The 17,294-nt window shown below is 40.5% G+C and overlaps 1 protein-coding gene across 1 annotated transcript in view; it reads left to right on the forward strand.

Annotated features, from left to right (window-relative positions):
• The window catches only part of LRP12 (LDL receptor related protein 12), a 36,351-nt gene extending 19,057 nt beyond the window's left edge, over positions 1 to 17,294 (forward strand). Inside the window, 6 exon segments of the mRNA XM_081918711.1 lie at positions 585 to 641; positions 7,790 to 7,925; positions 10,103 to 10,305; positions 11,897 to 12,995; positions 13,550 to 13,682; positions 14,656 to 17,294. Of these exon segments, the coding sequence (XP_081774837.1) occupies positions 585 to 641; positions 7,790 to 7,925; positions 10,103 to 10,305; positions 11,897 to 12,995; positions 13,550 to 13,682; positions 14,656 to 15,516 (2,489 nt within the window). The 3' untranslated portion in view covers positions 15,517 to 17,294.

Below are 17,294 nucleotides of genomic sequence, written 5' to 3' on the forward strand. Positions count from 1 at the left end.
AGTTATTTATCGTGATTAATTATTAAGTGATTTAATACTACTTTTCTACATAGCCAATGCTGCATGTTTGCTGGCCCTGTAATAAAGTACATTGTGGTGGTTTCACTGTGCTGGAGGGGGCCATTTTGGTTACTGAGGTTCTCCGCACCCCCTTCTGTTATCTTTATTTAACTCACTCTGCTAACCTCTGTTATTAGGTGGGAGGGGAACAGAATTAGAAAAAGTCTTGAAGAGAACTGGAAGAAGAAACTACTGGACTAATACATCTTAATTCCCTTAAAATCTTTTAGGAGGTAATCAAGCTCTGAAGCTGCCTAGGTTCTCCATTTAGCTTGCTCACTGCGTGACAAAGAAGCCATTTGTGTCTTGATTGTATAATCGTTTTATTCTCTTCCTCCCCGCCCCCGCCCGGCCGGGCTTTATTCTTCATTTAAAAATGTAGTGGAAGAAGCCTTGGGATGTAAAGTATTTGAATATTAAAAGTAGCTTGGTTTTTGTTCTTTTTCTTTTCTGTAGTACTGTATCTGAAGAATTTTTACAAATTTTATCTTGGAAATTAGTTTATTCATTATGTTTAATTTTAGGAAACAGTGCTCTTGCAGAACGTTCTGAAAATGTGCATATTTCAGGAATCTCAACTGGTAAGTCATTTTTTTGTAATGTTTAAATTTCATGCATGACTTAAATAGTAAATATTGAAAGCCACCTGGTATCTTATGAAGAGATATTTGGCTATAAAAATTATTACTGCCTTTTGCAGCATGTAATAAGGAATGAAGCAACTGGAACATGGACACATTTTCATAAGATAAATTTGATACTTCCATGCTCATGAACAGATTATTCCTTTCTAATGCTTAATTATTTCACCATACAGACATTAAAGAGAAAAGTTAGCCTAACTTGATTTTTCCTACATTAAAGTTTTGTAAAATGAAATTTATTGAAACATTATTTGAAAAGTATCAATAACACAAGCAGCTTTATTACACATTTTGTTTGATAAGACTTGAAGCAGCATCTGAAACTGCGGTTCACCTGATTACACAGTTTATACCATGAGTAATCTCACGTGACACTAATGGAACCCTGGCAGAATCCTTACGGCTTGCATCTCTTCTTTGCCAGCAGGAAAACAGGTGGATTGAATAGATGGCTGAAGGTCAGAACCTTTGTATGCTGTACATACTGCAAGCACATACGAAAGAATTGCTTGGATCCTAAGATTAGTTATTGTAAGGAGCTTTGGTGGGGTGGAAGTTAGAAAAAACCAATATTGTCCCTTTCCTCTCCTCTGCAGTCACCTGTGACTCTGGAATATCCTCTTTGGAGGAGCAGAGCTGGCCCTCCTGAAGAATGTGGTCTGGGGGGTGTGGGGAACAAAATATGAAACCAGCATAAGGTGGAAAAGCCAATTTAAAGCTTCAGCCAGACGTCTAGCATCTTGAATTCACCCCCAAAGGCCAGAGAAAAGAAACGAGTCTTTAAGACTGCTTGTTAAGGGTATTCTCTGGCTTCAGACAAATGCAAAAAAGCAGATAATAATAATAATAATAATAATAATAATAATAATAATAATAATAATAATAATTTATTATTTGTACCCCGCCCATCTGGCTGGGTTTCCCCAGCCACTCTGGGCGGCTTCCAACAAAGATGAAAGATACACTAAAATGTCACATATTAAAAACTTCCCTGAACAGGGCTGCCTTCAGATGTCTTCTGAATGTCAGGTGTTTATCGCTTTGACATCTGATGGGAGGGCGTTCCACAGGGCGGGCGCCACTACCGAGAAGGCCCTCTACCTGGTTCCCTGTAACTTGGCCTCTCGCAGTGAGGGAACCACCAGAAGGCCCTTGGAGCTGGACCTCAGTGTCCGGGCAGAATGATGGGGGAGGAGACGCTCCTTCAGATATACTGGACTGAGGCCTTAGGGCTTTAAAGGTCAGCACCAACACTTTGAATTGTGCTCGGAAACATACTGGGAGCCAATGTAGGTTTTTCAAGACCGGTGTTATATGGTCTCGGCGGCCGCTCCCAGTCACCAGTCTAGCTGCCGCATTCTGGATTAGTTGTAGTTTCTGGGTCACCTTCAAAGGTAGCCCCACGTAGAGCGCATTGCAGTAGTCCAAGCGGGAGATAACCAGAGCATGTACCACTCTGGCAAGACAGTCTGCAGGCAGATAGGGTCTCAGTCTACGTACCAGATGTAGCTGGTAAACAGCTGCCCTGGATACAGATTTGACCTGTGCCTCCATGGACAGCTGTGAGTCCAAAATGACTCCCAGGCTGCGCACCTGGTCCTTCAGGGGCACAGTTACCCCATTCAGGACCATGGAATCCTCCACACCTGCCCGCCTCCTGTCCCCCCAAAACAGTACTTCTGTCTTGTCAGGATTCAACCTCAATCTGCCATCCATCCTCCAACCGCTTCTCCAAGATTCTCCAAGAGCCAGTCTTTATCTAGCCAAAACTGCACCCCCAACCCCCACGAGGCAGGTATCAGCTGACTGGCTTTGGGAACAGAAGTAAAAAATGAAGGTAAAAACCCTAATGTGTTTAACACCAAAAGCAGCCCAGTGAGGACTAAGGATGGTTTGGGATGGCAGAACACGGAATGTCTTGTGGGTGGGGAATGGAATAGCTGGCTGACTGAAACCCTGAAAAAAAGCACTACACACGACAACATTTTATTGCAGGCTGTGTGTGTGTGTGTGTTTTATATCTCCATAGCTCAAAAAGTTTTGTATTTAACCTTTGGGAAGGCCAAAGGCTCTTTCACTATGATACTTTTTCTTCCTTTCTTAACAAATTTAGTTGCCACCCTTCACCAGAAGGCAGTTTACAACATAATCAACAGCATAGCAATCATACAACACAAAAACTTCCTCAACAGATCTCGTAATAAAGGAGCAGTGTCAAACTGTTATAAATTTATTCCACTGCAGTTACAAAGCCTGCTGGAGGCCTAGTTTATTTTCAAAAAATGTACAATTAAAAGTTTAAGCTTCCACCAATTTCAATAATAATAATAATAATAAAAAAATAATTATAGTTATAATTTTTATTATTTATACCCTGCCCATCTGGGTAAGTGGCATCTTCAGCTCCCTGTTGATGTGTTAAAATCCTATTTATCTGTTTGTTTGTTTGTTTGTTTGTTTGTTGCATTGTAAATGGCATGAATAATGATGTTGGTTGATGTTGGTGAAATTCAAAGAACTGTAGGGTTGCTTCTAGGTTCATTGATGCCTTTCGGCCTCCCTCCCCCCAAGCTCCCAAAAGCCAACCATGAGGGTCAAGACACCATTTCTGCATTTGACAAGAGTGTGAGGGAATGTAGCCAGAAGCAAAGTCTAAATTATTGTGTGCTTGAGGCATATGTATGGCTGGGTCTGCATCCTAGCCATTGTAAGATTTCTTACATAATAATTTTTTCTAAATAAAATAATTATATTATTTTAGGGAATTGTATACAGGTATGGTTTGTGAGCTGTCTTTGTCGGCATATATTGCATTCTAGTTGTTATAATTACACTACTTTAGTTGCACATTATGTAAGATAAATTGGTCTTTGGTGTGCTTCTTTTGCAGATTGCATATGCAAGTCTGACTTTCTAAAATCCTTATGTGAATTCTCTTATAAGCACAGCAGTAAAGATCACACGGAGATTTAAATTTCTTATCTATAACTGCATTTGCAGTTCTTTGTGAGTTCAGTAATTAACCCAGCCTTTATCATTCACACTTTTGAAGTTAATATTTTACAAAGCAGAAGGAAGTTGTCAGTAAAGGTGTCTTCCAAGGGTGTCATCATGACACAAGAAGCATTAAGGGGAAAAAAATCACGTCTTTCTTAAGCTCCCTTGTCTTGGAAACATAATATAACGATGACTGGTGTTTTGTATGTACATGCAATTTGACCCTAGGAAAAGAATAGCTGCAGTGATTTAAATTCTGTTGTTGCAGTTTTATCCCGAGCACTTCCTAGAATTCTATTTACATTCATAAGATATTTATTTAACTACATTTATATACTACCTTTCCTCTCTGGCAGTGCACATGGTTCCCCATCCTTCATTATATCCTCACAGCAACCTTGTGAGGGAAGTGAGAATGAGTGACTAGTCCAAGGTCATCCATTGAGCTTCATAGCTGAGTGGGATTTGAACCAACCACAAAACTGGGGCAGCATCACTGTCAAGCAAAAAAAAGCACAATCTATTTCAGCAGGGTCTGCAGGCGCTGTACACCTGAAAAGTAGGTGGAGCTTTAGAGATCATAGTAGGTTGCAAGAGGGAAAGACAGTCTTTACTTTAAAAATCAGCTGAGTTCTTACATAAATAGAATCATAGAGTTCGAAGGGATCCCAAGGATCAAGTAGTCCCAGTGCCCTGCAATGCAGGAATATGCAGCTGGCCCTTACAGGATTGATCCTGTGACCTTGGCATTGTCACCACTACGCTCTAACCAATGCTGGTAATACCTGCTGTTTACAGCCTTTTCCAGCCTGGTGAAATGCTGAACTGTTGTTGTGGTATTCCAGAAAGCTTGGAGGTTATTTAAAACTACAATAATAGAAGCTCAGCTGTACTGTCGATTAAGAAGGGTACCACCCAATCCAATATGTCATTGTGGTTAACAAGCAGAATCAAGGAAGCTATTTGACAAAGAAGGCTTCCTTAGAAAATGGAAGTCTTTCCCAAGTAAAAGAGGATCTAGGAAATTATACACATATTAGGTTGATAGCTTGTTCTGGATAAACTGATTCAAAGCATTACTAATGGTAAAATTATCAAGCATATAGGAAAATAAGTCCTGTCTCACTAACCTATTAAAATTCTTTGAGAGTGTCGTGAGTATGTGGATGTGTGACTCAGGGAACATTATATAGCTGGGGTAGGGGCAGACCTTGGTAATACTGCGCCCTGTGCACAGCCAAATTTTGACACACATTGCTTGGGGGCAATTGCTGAGCGAGTGCTAACTAGGCTTTGGGAAGGAGGAGGGAGGACTCTAGGACTCTGTCGAGCCCCTGCATCTCTTTCCCAAAACCCAGTGCTTACTAGGCTTTGGGAAGCAGGCAGGCAGGAAATTTCGTAATCTAGCTATATACCGTATTTTTCGCTCTATAGGACGCACTTTTTCCTCTCCAAAAATTGAGGGGAAATGTGTGTGCGTCCTATGGAGCGAATGCAGGCTCCTTGGCTTCAGCGATAGCAACGCTAAGCCTCCGAAGCGCAGAGGGAGTGCTTCCTCCGTGCTCCGGAGGCTTCCCATTGCTTTCGCTGAAGCCTGGAGAGGGAGAGGCGTCAGTGCGAACCGACCCCTCTCACTCTCCAGGCATCAGGGATAGCTGCCTGAAGGCCTTTGGAGTGCAGCGCAAGTTCCCGCTGCATTCCGGAGGCTTCAGGTTCCTTTCGCTGAAGCCAGGAGAGTCTTGCTCTCCCGGCTTCAGCAAAAGGAACCCGAAGCCTGAAGAGCGCAGTGGGAACTTGCGCTGCGCTCCGAAGCCTTCAGGGATAGGCACGCACAGCCCCTCCGGCAGGGAGAGGCTGCACGGGGCTAAAGAGGAAGCCAAAACAGCTAGCGGGATCCATCACGCTCGCTGCCTTGGCTTGTGCCATAGCCACACAAAACCCCTCTGGCAGGGAGAGGTTGCGTGCAGCCTGTACGCTGCTCTTTGGGACCGGGGGGAGGGGAGATTTTTTTTCTTGATTTCCCCCTCTAAAAACTAGGTGCGCCCTATGGTCCAGTGCGCCCTATTGCACGAAAAATACGGTACTTCAGAATGTAAAATGTCACCATGCTATGGTTGGCGTGGCTGCCAGTAGGCAATCATGCTAACTGCGGCGTAGGCAATGGCAGCCCAGCCCGGGCAAGTTGTTTAATGAGGGGAAAGGAGCCAGGAGTGGAAAGAGCGGGGGGGGGGGCGTTGAGGAGAGGTGTAAATCAGGGGTCAGCAAACTTTTCCAGCCATGGGCCGGTCCACTGTCCCTTAGACCATGTGGTGGGCTGGGCTATATTTTTTTTTGGGGGGGGTGAATGAATTCCTATGCCCCACAAATAACCCAGAGATGCAGTTTAAATAAAAGCACACATTCTACTAATGTAAAAACACCAGGCAGGCCTCACAAATAACCCAGAGATGCATTTTAAATAAAAGGGCACATTCTACTCATGTAAAAACACACTAATTCCCGGACCGTCCGCGGGCCAGATTGAGAAGGTGATTGGACTGCATATGGCCTTAGTTTGCCTACCCCTGGTGTAAATGGTGGAGAGTTGGAAGAGGAGCAGGGGGTAGGTGGGGTTGGCAAGTGTAGCAAGCAGGGATGCAGCCTCTAGTTTCACATATGCTGATGTGGTCTGAGCTGGCAGTGACTGACTAGGAAAGGGATCTTGCATCACGGTGGGTACCTCAGTGAATATCCAAAAAGGGTATTGCAGAGCTGTAAAGATGCAGAAAAGGGCAACCAAAATGCTCAGAGAGCTGCTCCAAAACCATAAAGATTCTGCCAGGTTTCAGAATTGGCTATAGTAACTTTAGAGGTCTGTTAAATCAAAGTGCTGAGCCTTTTCCAATTAAGTTAAATTCTAATTGATAGAGCTGGCTGAGAGACTGAACTGCAAGTCATGAAGTCCCAGATTGACTTGTGTGTCTTCCATATTCATTTAGTAGACTAGGAAAGCCACTTGGCCTCTGCTCCCAATCCCAGCATCTGCAGTAATAACTCTTGTATTGTTTTATAAATGTATTTGCCATGAAGAAGAATCCTGCTTTTCTGTGTTTGAGATTTTTTTTAATGAGTTAGCTTTTATAATGTATGTTCAGTTTTAAAAACATAACTCCATGACTTTTTTTTTAAAAAAGGGGGAAACATTTTGAGTGTCATGCATTGACATTTACATATATAAATGTTGATATTCTGCCTTTTTTGTTTTTGCAATATTTATCTGCTTTGTTTTATAACATGAATCTCAAGTAGGAGGTCGCTTTGTTTACATTCAGTCCTATGAATGTAGAATTCCAAAGAGTAATGGAATAAGAGCACCACCTAATGGGTGACTAAACGAAAATAATAAATCTTCTGTAAAAACCTATCGCTCCTGCTGAACTGATGGAAAATCTGACTTTTAAATTTTGAGGCTTGCTTTTTCCCCATTTTTTAGAATTGTCATATTTTATTAAGCAGAAGCCATTTTTATTTTCTTGCAGATAACAAAATAATTCTTCATAATGGAAAACCGTAAAGTCGCCCATTGTGTCAATATTTTATTTACTTGCAGATTGTTCCCTTTACATACAACACCTTTCCTGCATTGGTATATTTTCTGTCATTTGTGGAAGAAGCAGGCATATATGGTTTTCCAAGTGTTTGGAAGCTGCTGCAGTTGCATTCATTTTGTTTACTTGTCATGGCTGATTTTTGCCCATTTTACTTTCTGCTCTTTATAATACAGGCATCCATATACTGTGTGTTGGATTTTTCTGCAGAATAAAAGCATGAATAATTATTCAAATCTATAAATATACTTTGCTGGAAAAAGATATCATTGCAGTGCTATGCCACATGATCCAGTTGCTCATAAACCTCTACTTTTTTTAAAAAAATAAAATGATTGGTTTTGATTTAATTTGTGTTATACAACAACAGTGTTTTGCATCTTCATTCAGATGAACCCATCTTCCAAGGAATGGTGTGTTCTTACACTGAACTTTTGGAACTGTTTGTAAATCTGCAAAAGTGCATCTATAACTAAAGACATCAATTTATATATTTTTCAGCTTGTGGAGATATCCCAGAACAAATTAAAGGTCCAAGTGGGATCATCACTAGCCCAGGTTGGCCTCTTGAATATCCAGCAAGATTGAATTGTAGCTGGTATATCCGAGCAAACCCAGGTGAAATTATTACAATAAGGTAATTTGGGTGCTGTACTTTATAAATATATTGTGGAAAATGTAAGCAATTGTCTAAAAAAAAATGTACATGTTTTACTAAATGTAAATTTAGTCCTTGTAAACATTCCATTTTCTAATTTTATTCTGCTTCTTGACTTTATTGAATTAAATAGCCAGATATATAGCAGGGCTAAATTATGTCTGAGTGTCAGATCTTAAAACTAAAATTTGGTTATGGGTGTCTGGGAGCATTTCATTGAATTTTACATACTAGGTTCTATAGGGAATACTTTATATGATTCGAAGGTTTAGGAAATACAGTGGTACCCCGCAAGACGAACGCCTCGGAAGACGAAAAACTCGCTAGATGAAGGGGTTTTTCGTTTTCTTAGCCGCTTCGCAAGACGCATTTTCCTATGGGCTTGCTTCGCAAAACGAAGCTTGCCCCGCAAGCTCCGGGGATAGCGGGGAAGCGCAGCGCGTCTTCCCCGCTGTCCCCGGACCTCTTTTGAAGCAAGGGGCGGCGGGGAGAAGATCGCTTCTCCCCGTTGCCAGCCCCGCAATCTCCGGGGACAGAGGGGAAGGCTCTCTCCCCGGACCCCTTTTGAACCAAGGGGCGGCAACGGGGAAAAGCGATTCTCCCCGCTGCCTCTTCCCTTGCTTTAAAACAGGTCCGGGGACAGAGGGGAAGGCACGCGGCCCTTCCCCTCTGTCCCCGGACGGTCTCCATAGGAACGCATTGATTGATTTTCAATGCATTCCTATGGGAAACCATGCTTCGCAAGACGAAAAACTCGCAAGAAGAAAAAACTTGCGGAACGAATTAATTTCGTCTTGCGAGGCACCACTGTATATGTTTCCTATATACAAACTTATGGCAGGATCCAAAAAAGGTTGCTTAGGCTCATTCAAGGACTTTTACTAGCCTTGTGAACTTGTGACTTCTTTCTCATGAAAAAGTCAATCCCCATGCAGTCACAAACTGCTTTTGAAAGTCCTCTTTTTCAGAACAAGCAAACAAACACACACACACACCAGTTTGTTTGTGCCTCTTCTGCTATTTGAAAATATCAAGGTTAAAATTCCTTGTGGAAGTAGTTAATCTAGGTTGGATCCAAAAGTGCCTTTAGGAATATAGGAGGTGTCTTCCATGCATGTAAGTGCTGCACTAAACTTCTCAGTTAAAGTAGCACAGAAGCTTTTGCATTGTTGGTTTTGCTACCTGCAACTTGGAAATTCCTGTCAGGGTTAAAGAGCAGAGTAGAAATACTGTATTTTTTGCTCTATAAGATGCACCAGACCACAAGACGCACCTAGTTTTTGGAGGAGGAAAACAAGAAGAAAAATATTCTGGATCTCAGAAGCCAGAACAGCAAGAGGGATTGCTGCACAGTGAAAGCAGCAATCCCTCTTGCTGTTCTGGCTTCTGGGATAGCTGCGCAGCCTGCATTCACTCCATAAAACGCACACACATTTCCCCTTACTTTTTAGGAGGGAAAAAGTGAGTCTTATAGAGCAAAAAATATGGTACTTGGAAGTTAACAGGGCTTTGTTTCAGCCGGAACTGAGTGGAACTCAGTTCCAGCACCTCTCAGGTAGGCACCATTGCCATTACAAGAGAAAAAGGGAGGCATGCATAGTGAGTTCGGGCACCTCATTTTTTAGAAAAATAGCACTGGAAGTAAATAAAACAAATGCAAATAGAAGCTAAATTGGAATATGTTCTTTCACCTGTAAACTCTTGTGCCTGTGAAAGCATGCAACTTGCTATAGAAGCTATGATATGAAATCTGGTATTTGACAATAGTGTTTCAGGTTGCCATTTAGGAAAAGGGCACACACAAAAAAGATGTATATATGAGAAAAGGTTAAAACGTCTGTGCATTGGCTCTGATTTTAGTGGAAAGCGAGAGGCTGAGAAAGAGAGAAAAGAATCTTCCTAATAGATGTAATATATGTATCATATCAGTAGTTCATATTTAGAAATAATTAATAATAATTATCTGTGCTGGATTAAAAACTGTTAAGATTTTGAAATGTATTTTTCCAATTGGGGAGGTAAAAATTAGGTCTTGTTGAACTTAATGTCTGTCAAAAAATTAAGGATATGTATATTAAATAGTTGTTTGTTAAGGGATTATACTAATATTTAACAGCAACAAAAAAGAAATATAACTCATTATTTACCTTGTGTAGTTTTCAGGATTTTGATGTTCAAGGATCACGGCGATGCAGTTCAGATTCCCTGACGATAGGGGCATACAAAAACATGGAAAATTATAGAGTGTGTGGGTCTTCTATTCCATCTCCATATATATCTTCACAGGACCATGTTTGGGTCAGATTTCATTCAGATGATAGTATATCACGAAAAGGATTCAGACTGACTTATTTTGCAGGTAAACTTTAAATGTTGTAATTAAACATTTTCTAGATTTAGGGGCAAATCTTTTCAGCGTTTTTTTTTTTAAAAAAAAAACCACAGTGCATCAATTAATGGAAGCTTAAGAAAGAGATTATGGTTATTAATATTCTTTTTATTTTAAAAAATGTAGAAAGTAGGACTGCAGTTGCTAACATCCATACGTTGCCATTTCAGACCCATTGTAGAGACATTTGAAACACTACTTAAGGCATTTGTAGTAGGTATATTGAAAATATTGACAACTGTTCTAAAGCTCAGAAAATGAACCCAGTCCTCCAAACAACTTTCTAGAGAGACACACCAGATTTTATGCAGTAGATCCTTCACTCTTGATGGGACATGTTATACATTTTCATGCACTCTTCGTCCATGATAGAACATGAAAACATGTTATGGGGTACAAAATGTTAATCAGCCAAAGGCCTGGTTATAGAGCAACATTTTCACCTGGTGCCTAAAGATGTACAGTGGTACCTCGGGTTACATACGCTTCAGGTTACAGACTCCGCTAACCCAGAAATAGTATCTCGGGTTAAGAACTTTGCTTCAGGATGAGAACAGAAATCATGCAGCAGTGGTGCAGCGGCAGCAGGAGCCCCCATTAGCTAAAGTGATGCTTCAGGTTAAGAACAGTTTCAGGTTAAGAACAGATCTCCATAATGAATTAAGTACATAACCAGAGGTACCACTGTACAGTATAACAAAGCCATTACAGAAGAAGGCCTATTCTTGTGTTGCCACCCTCTGAACCTCTCATGAAGGAAGCACACAAAGAAGGGACTCGGATGATGATCGCAGAGTCCAGGTCATAGGGAGAGGCCGTCTTTGGGGTATTGTAGTCCTATATAAATAAAACCGTATGGAGCTGCTCAAACTGTGTGGTTGGTTTTTTTACACCAGTATAGTTCATATTGTTCCAGATAAACTGTTAAAATACTATTTCCAGCTGACTGATTTTTATTGATTAGTGCAGGGCTAGCCAACATAGTGCCCTCCCGAAGTTGATGTGCTGCAGCTCACACCATCCCAGATAACTGGCCAATCCTGGCTGGGGCTGATGGGAATTAACAGTCCAATAACATCTGGGGGGGGGGCATCTGTATTGGGTCCCAGTACATTTCAGAGCACAATTCAAAGTGTTAGCGTTGTCCCAAACAGCCTTGTCTCTGTATACCTGAAGGAGTGTCTTTGTCCCCAGACACTGAAGTCCAGTTTCTGAAGGCAGTTCCTTCACTGCGAGAAGTGAAGTTACAGGGAACCGGGCAGAGGGCCTTCTTGGTAGTGATATCCACCCCATGGAACACCCTCCCATCAGATGTCAAACATAAACAGCTGCACAACTTTCCAAAGACATCTGAAGGCAGCCCTGTATCAGGAAGTTTTAAATGTTTAATGCTTTGTTGTGTTTTTATTATGTTGGAAGCTATCCAGAGTGGCTGGGGCAACCCAGTCAGATAAGTAGGCCATTATTATTATTATTATTATTATTGGCATGACACTGTAAGATAAACAAGTGATAAATGTAAAAGTGGGTATATGAGAATTTCTTTAATGTTCATTTTTAGGGAAATCCAGCGAACCAAGCTGCGACTGTAACCAATTCCATTGTGCTAATGGGAAATGTATTCCAGAATCTTGGAAATGCAATGACATGGATGAATGTGGAGACAACTCTGATGAAGAAATTTGTGCCAAAGCTAGTCCTCCAACTGCTGCTTCCTTCCAGCCATGTGCATACAACCAGTTCCAGTGTCTGTCTCGTTTCAATGTTTACACTTGCATTCCAGAATCCTCAAAATGTGATGGAAACCTTGACTGTCTTGACTTGGGAGATGAAATAGACTGTGGCATGCCAACATGTGGGCAGTTGCTGAAATATTTTTATGGTACTTTCAATTCTCCCAATTATCCAGACTTTTATCCTCCGGGGAGCAACTGCACATGGCTGATAGACACTGGGGACCACCGCAAAGTTATTTTGCGTTTCACTGACTTTAAGCTTGATGGTACCGGATATGGGGACTATGTCAAAATATATGACGGTTTAGAGGAGAATCCACGCAAGCTATTGCGTGTTTTAACTGCTTTTGACTCTCATGCCCCTCTTACAGTTGTTTCTTCTTCTGGTCAAATCAGAGTGCATTTTTGTGCTGACAAAGTGAATGCAGCAAGAGGATTTAATGCTACCTATCAGGTTGATGGCTTCTGCCTGCCGTGGGAAATTCCATGCGGCGGAAACTGGGGTTGTTACACAGAGCAGCAGCGCTGTGATGGCTATTGGCATTGTCCAAACGGAAGAGATGAAACAAACTGCACTATGTGCCAAAAGGAAGAATTCCCTTGCTCTCGGAATGGTGCCTGCTATCCACGCTCTGATCGCTGCAACTACCAGAACCACTGCCCCAATGGCTCGGATGAAAAGAATTGCTTCTTCTGCCAGCCAGGAAATTTCCACTGCAAAAATAATCGGTGTGTGTTTGAAAGCTGGGTTTGCGATTCCCAAGATGATTGTGGTGATGGTAGTGATGAAGAGAATTGCCCGGTTATTGTACCCACCAGAGTAATAACTGCTGCTGTCATTGGAAGTCTTATATGCGGGCTGCTCCTTGTCATTGCACTGGGATGCACTTGTAAGCTGTATTCTTTGAGAATGTTTGAACGAAGGTAAGATTTTCCGAATACAAAAGAAAAGCTGCTATTTTATTGTTCCCGATTTACCAGAAAATACTGTCTAAACAATTGTCTGTGGGTGGCTACTTTCATTGAGGAATGCTAGACATTTTCTTTACCGTTCAAAAAAGTTGTCTTAGTACGTAGCTATAAAGCAGCATGGCTGTGAATGCTTCAGATATTCAGGGGATCTTCCAGTGCCTTCAAATAGGAGTTTGATTAGACTTAAGTAATTAACACTAGTAATTCAAATTGGATTCACATATTATATAGGTAACAAGTTTGTGCAAGCACAGTTCTTCCTTCCGTAAAATTGTATGAGGGTTGTTATCAAACTGTTAGGGCTGTTGTTATTTAGTAAATTATTATTGTAGCACCATCAGTGTGCATGGCAATTTAGAGGATAAGGGGATAGATGCCTCCCCCCATGAGACTGCAGTCTAAAATTTGACTCAAATGAAACAACAGAGACAGAAATCACTGATACAGTGGTGGCGCTCTTATTATCTATGAAAACTAAATTGCAACCTGTTTCTGTTCTTAAATAGATCTTTTGAGACACAGTTGTCTAGAGTCGAGGCTGAGTTGTTAAGAAGGGAAGCACCTCCTTCCTATGGACAGTTGATTGCTCAGGGCTTAATTCCACCAGTTGAAGACTTCCCTGTTTGCTCACCAAATCAGGTAAGAACTTTCATATTAACTAAAAATAGATTACTATGAATAAGAAGTATAAAATCACAAAGTACTGAATCAGTTAGCTAGCCAAATGCCTTATTGCAGCAGTTTCTGCTCACTTTCAACAAGTTGATAAAAACTTTTTGCAGATCTTTGAATCCCAGTCTCAATGTGGTAAGTGCTTGTGAAAAAAAGTTACTGTGAACAGCACAGCATCTGTTGACACACTATGTTTTAACACCACATGGTGGCGCTTAACAACCTTGTCTAAGATTCCCTAATTCATACTGTAGCTTGAAATTCAGTGATCGCTCTTAATTCTTCCACAAAACACGGGCAAGCTGTTTCTCTTCCTTGGTCATAAATCTGTGTGATCATATAAGTTTGTTTTTGTATTGCCACTGGATATAGCTTTCTGCAGTACAAAGTAGTTTTATTGTCACCAGAATAAAAACATACTTGGTTGGAAGTCAGGTTTTTTAAAAAAATAAAATATAATGGGTATATCATCAAACTCCACATTAGGAAATTTTGCCCTGCCTTTCTTATCCAAAAGCATTTAAGGAATTGGTAAGCAGCAACTTAATCCAAAATCACTTTAAAACCAGGCTAGCGATTTGGGGTACCTAAATGTGGATCAGTATAAGTAATTTTGCTCACTTGATAAATGCTATAAATGGGTGCTTAATTTACGAAATGTATTAGATACATGTCATGTGTGTATATTCATATTTTTATTTTGAGAGATTTAAATGTAAACAAAAAAAGAACATAAGCACTGTCATTGAACCCAGTCCTCAACTGTTAACAAAATGATTTTCACATATGTATTCAACTGAAGAACAGTCAGAAGACTTAGATTCTAGACTTGCTTGTTGCCAAATTGAATGAAGCTTATCTAGAAAGCTCCTCATTTTATTTTCCCCCAAGTTGTTGTTTCTTCATAGCATCTGCCTTACCCGTGCCTTTGTTTTCACAGGCTTCTGTTTTAGAAAATTTGAGGCTAGCAGTGAGGTCTCAGCTTGGATTTACCTCTATCAGGCTTCCAATTGCGGGCCGGTCAAGCAATATTTGGAACCGAATCTTTAATTTTGCAAGATCTCGCCATTCTGGATCCCTGGCACTGGTTTCATCAGACGGAGATGACATTGCCAACCCGAATGCTAGCAGAGAAGGTGAAAGAAACGGCTCTCACCGAAACCTCTTTTCAGTAGAGTCTGATGATACAGACACAGAAACTGAACGAAGAGACACAGCAGGTGCCGTTGGTGGCGTTGCTGCTACTTTGCCTCAGAAGGTCCCTCCTGCAACAGCCGTCGAAGCAGCTGTCGTCTGTGGAGCTTCCTCAGCTCAGAATATCAGCAGCAGTTCGGACGGTGGAAGAGAAGCAGCGAGCGTGGAACCCCCGAGTTCCAGTCCAGGACGCCACCAGTTCTCCAGTGCACTTAGTCGTATGACTCAAGGGTTACGTTGGGTACGCTTCACTTTAGGGAGGTCGAGTCCCGTCAGTCAGAACCAAAGTCCTTTGAGACAGCTTGATAATGGGGTGGGTGGAGGAAGAGACGAAGATGATGATGTTGAAATGCTCATTCCCGCCTCTGATGCGGCGTCAGACTTTGATGCGAATGACTGCTCAAGACCTCTTCTTGACCTCACCTCAGAACAAGGACAAGGGCTTAGGCAGCCTTACAGCGCGGCACATAACGGGATGCGCTCCTGTAATCGAGATGGCCCTTGTGAGCGCTGTGGAATTGTACATACTGCCCAGATACCTGACACTTGCTTAGAATCAGCACTGAAAAACGAAACTAGTGATGATGAGGCTTTGCTACTTTGTTAAGTCTAGTTTGAGTGGGTGGAAATGTATGTAAGTTGGAGCAATATTGGTGATTGTTTTGTACTTCATAATTAAGGAAAAAAGCAGTTTGTGGGTTTTTTTCATTTCAAAAAAGAATCCAGGGCAAATCATGGGACTTAAGATGTTCTTGTGCATGACTGAATGAATATTTGTCATACGGGCAACTAAAACAAATGTTTTCCCAGGTCAATATACATAATGTACACCTGTTGCTATTTGGTTATTTAATGGTCATCCTCTGAGGGCTTTTCAAAGAAACTCCTTTTTCTATTATTAGTATTCTTAAAGCAAGTGCAAGGAAGTGACTGCAGACAGAATACCTTTGTAATTTGTGAAACACACTAGCAACATATGAGCTTTGTGGAGCCTCTCAAAATGTTCAGGCTTGTCTGAACATTTGCGTTTAAAGTGTTGCAGAGGTTTGCATCTGTAGCCAGTCCCTTACCCAAACTTTAAAGATTAATGCAGAATGAGGTAATATGAGAAGCCCTCTTGTGTCAGATAGTTTAAACATGGTGGTGTAATTTAGAACAGAAACTTAGCTGCTCAACCACTTATGTCTGCCTGCCACTCACTGCAGGTTGTCAGGCTAGTTTGTACAAAATATTTATTCCTTTTTGAAATCAAAACCAACGTACTTTTGCCAATATAATTTTAACTGAATATACTAAATGCTGATTGCAAAAAGTATTCTTTTTCTCTCTTGTGGTTTATAATATATTTGTCTAATTACTGATTGTCATCATGCCGAACTTTTTCAGAAGGAAGAGAGACTTTCTCCAATACACTATATATTTTTTTCTTTTAGAAATTCAAACAGCAGTTAACTTAGATAAAACTGATGGCAAAAAAATCTTTTGTAGCTTTTATAACATTGACTTTAATAAGTTGGTCTAGTATGGTACAACCAAATAAGGTGTAAAAATTCAGAGTAATTTTTCATCTATCTTTGAAGATAGATATCCGAAGCAGTTAAAATATGCATTTAATTCTTGTATATAATGTGTTTTTTAAAGCTGAGATAGGTACCTATAACTCTAGAAAATATGTTCCAACTGCTAATGGATCTTCTCCCTAATAGGGTTTAAATTTGTCTGGTCTAAAGGGATTTGCACTAAAACTATGTTAAGGTCTCTAAAGAGCTTAGTGCACAAGCACTATCACTTTAAGTACTAGTCTCTAATACTGCAATGAAATATATATAAATATCTAAAAAAAAAATTTCCATTGCTCTGTTTTTGGGTTCTTGCTTTCTTCTGTTGTTTGTTGCTGCAACTGAATTTGCTTTACTAATTTCCTATTTATTCATTGTATTTAAAAAGCTGGTTTACCTGGCATCAGTTTGCGCTTTTTTTAAAAAAGAAAAAGAAATATTCAGTATATTTCAAGGTTTTTATTTTTGTTACATCACATTTTGGCTGCAAAACACACCAGTGGGGAGAAAACATTCATAGTTTCCAGTTTTGTGACCAGAAAGTGGTTGTTGTTGCTACTAAATGATATCAAGAAATCCATCTTTTGAGAAGGTAAAGATTGTCAATTGCTGTTATATTTATTCTTTGCCAGTCTAAGTAGGCTTAATGATTTAGTATGAAAAATGTATTTGTGTGTGACTGTATGCTATTTATTAAATTTTCCATACATTGCTGAATGTCATTTTTAAAGCATGTTTAAAGTCTTGTGGATTTCTTGTTGTGTTATGCTGTCAGAAAAAAACTGGCAATGTTTTAAGATGTATCAAATTAAAAAATCTTACTATG

This window comes from Podarcis melisellensis (genome assembly GCF_964234715.1).
Source record: "Podarcis melisellensis genome assembly, chromosome: 7".
In the NCBI taxonomy this organism is placed as follows: Eukaryota; Metazoa; Chordata; class Lepidosauria; order Squamata; family Lacertidae; genus Podarcis; species Podarcis melisellensis.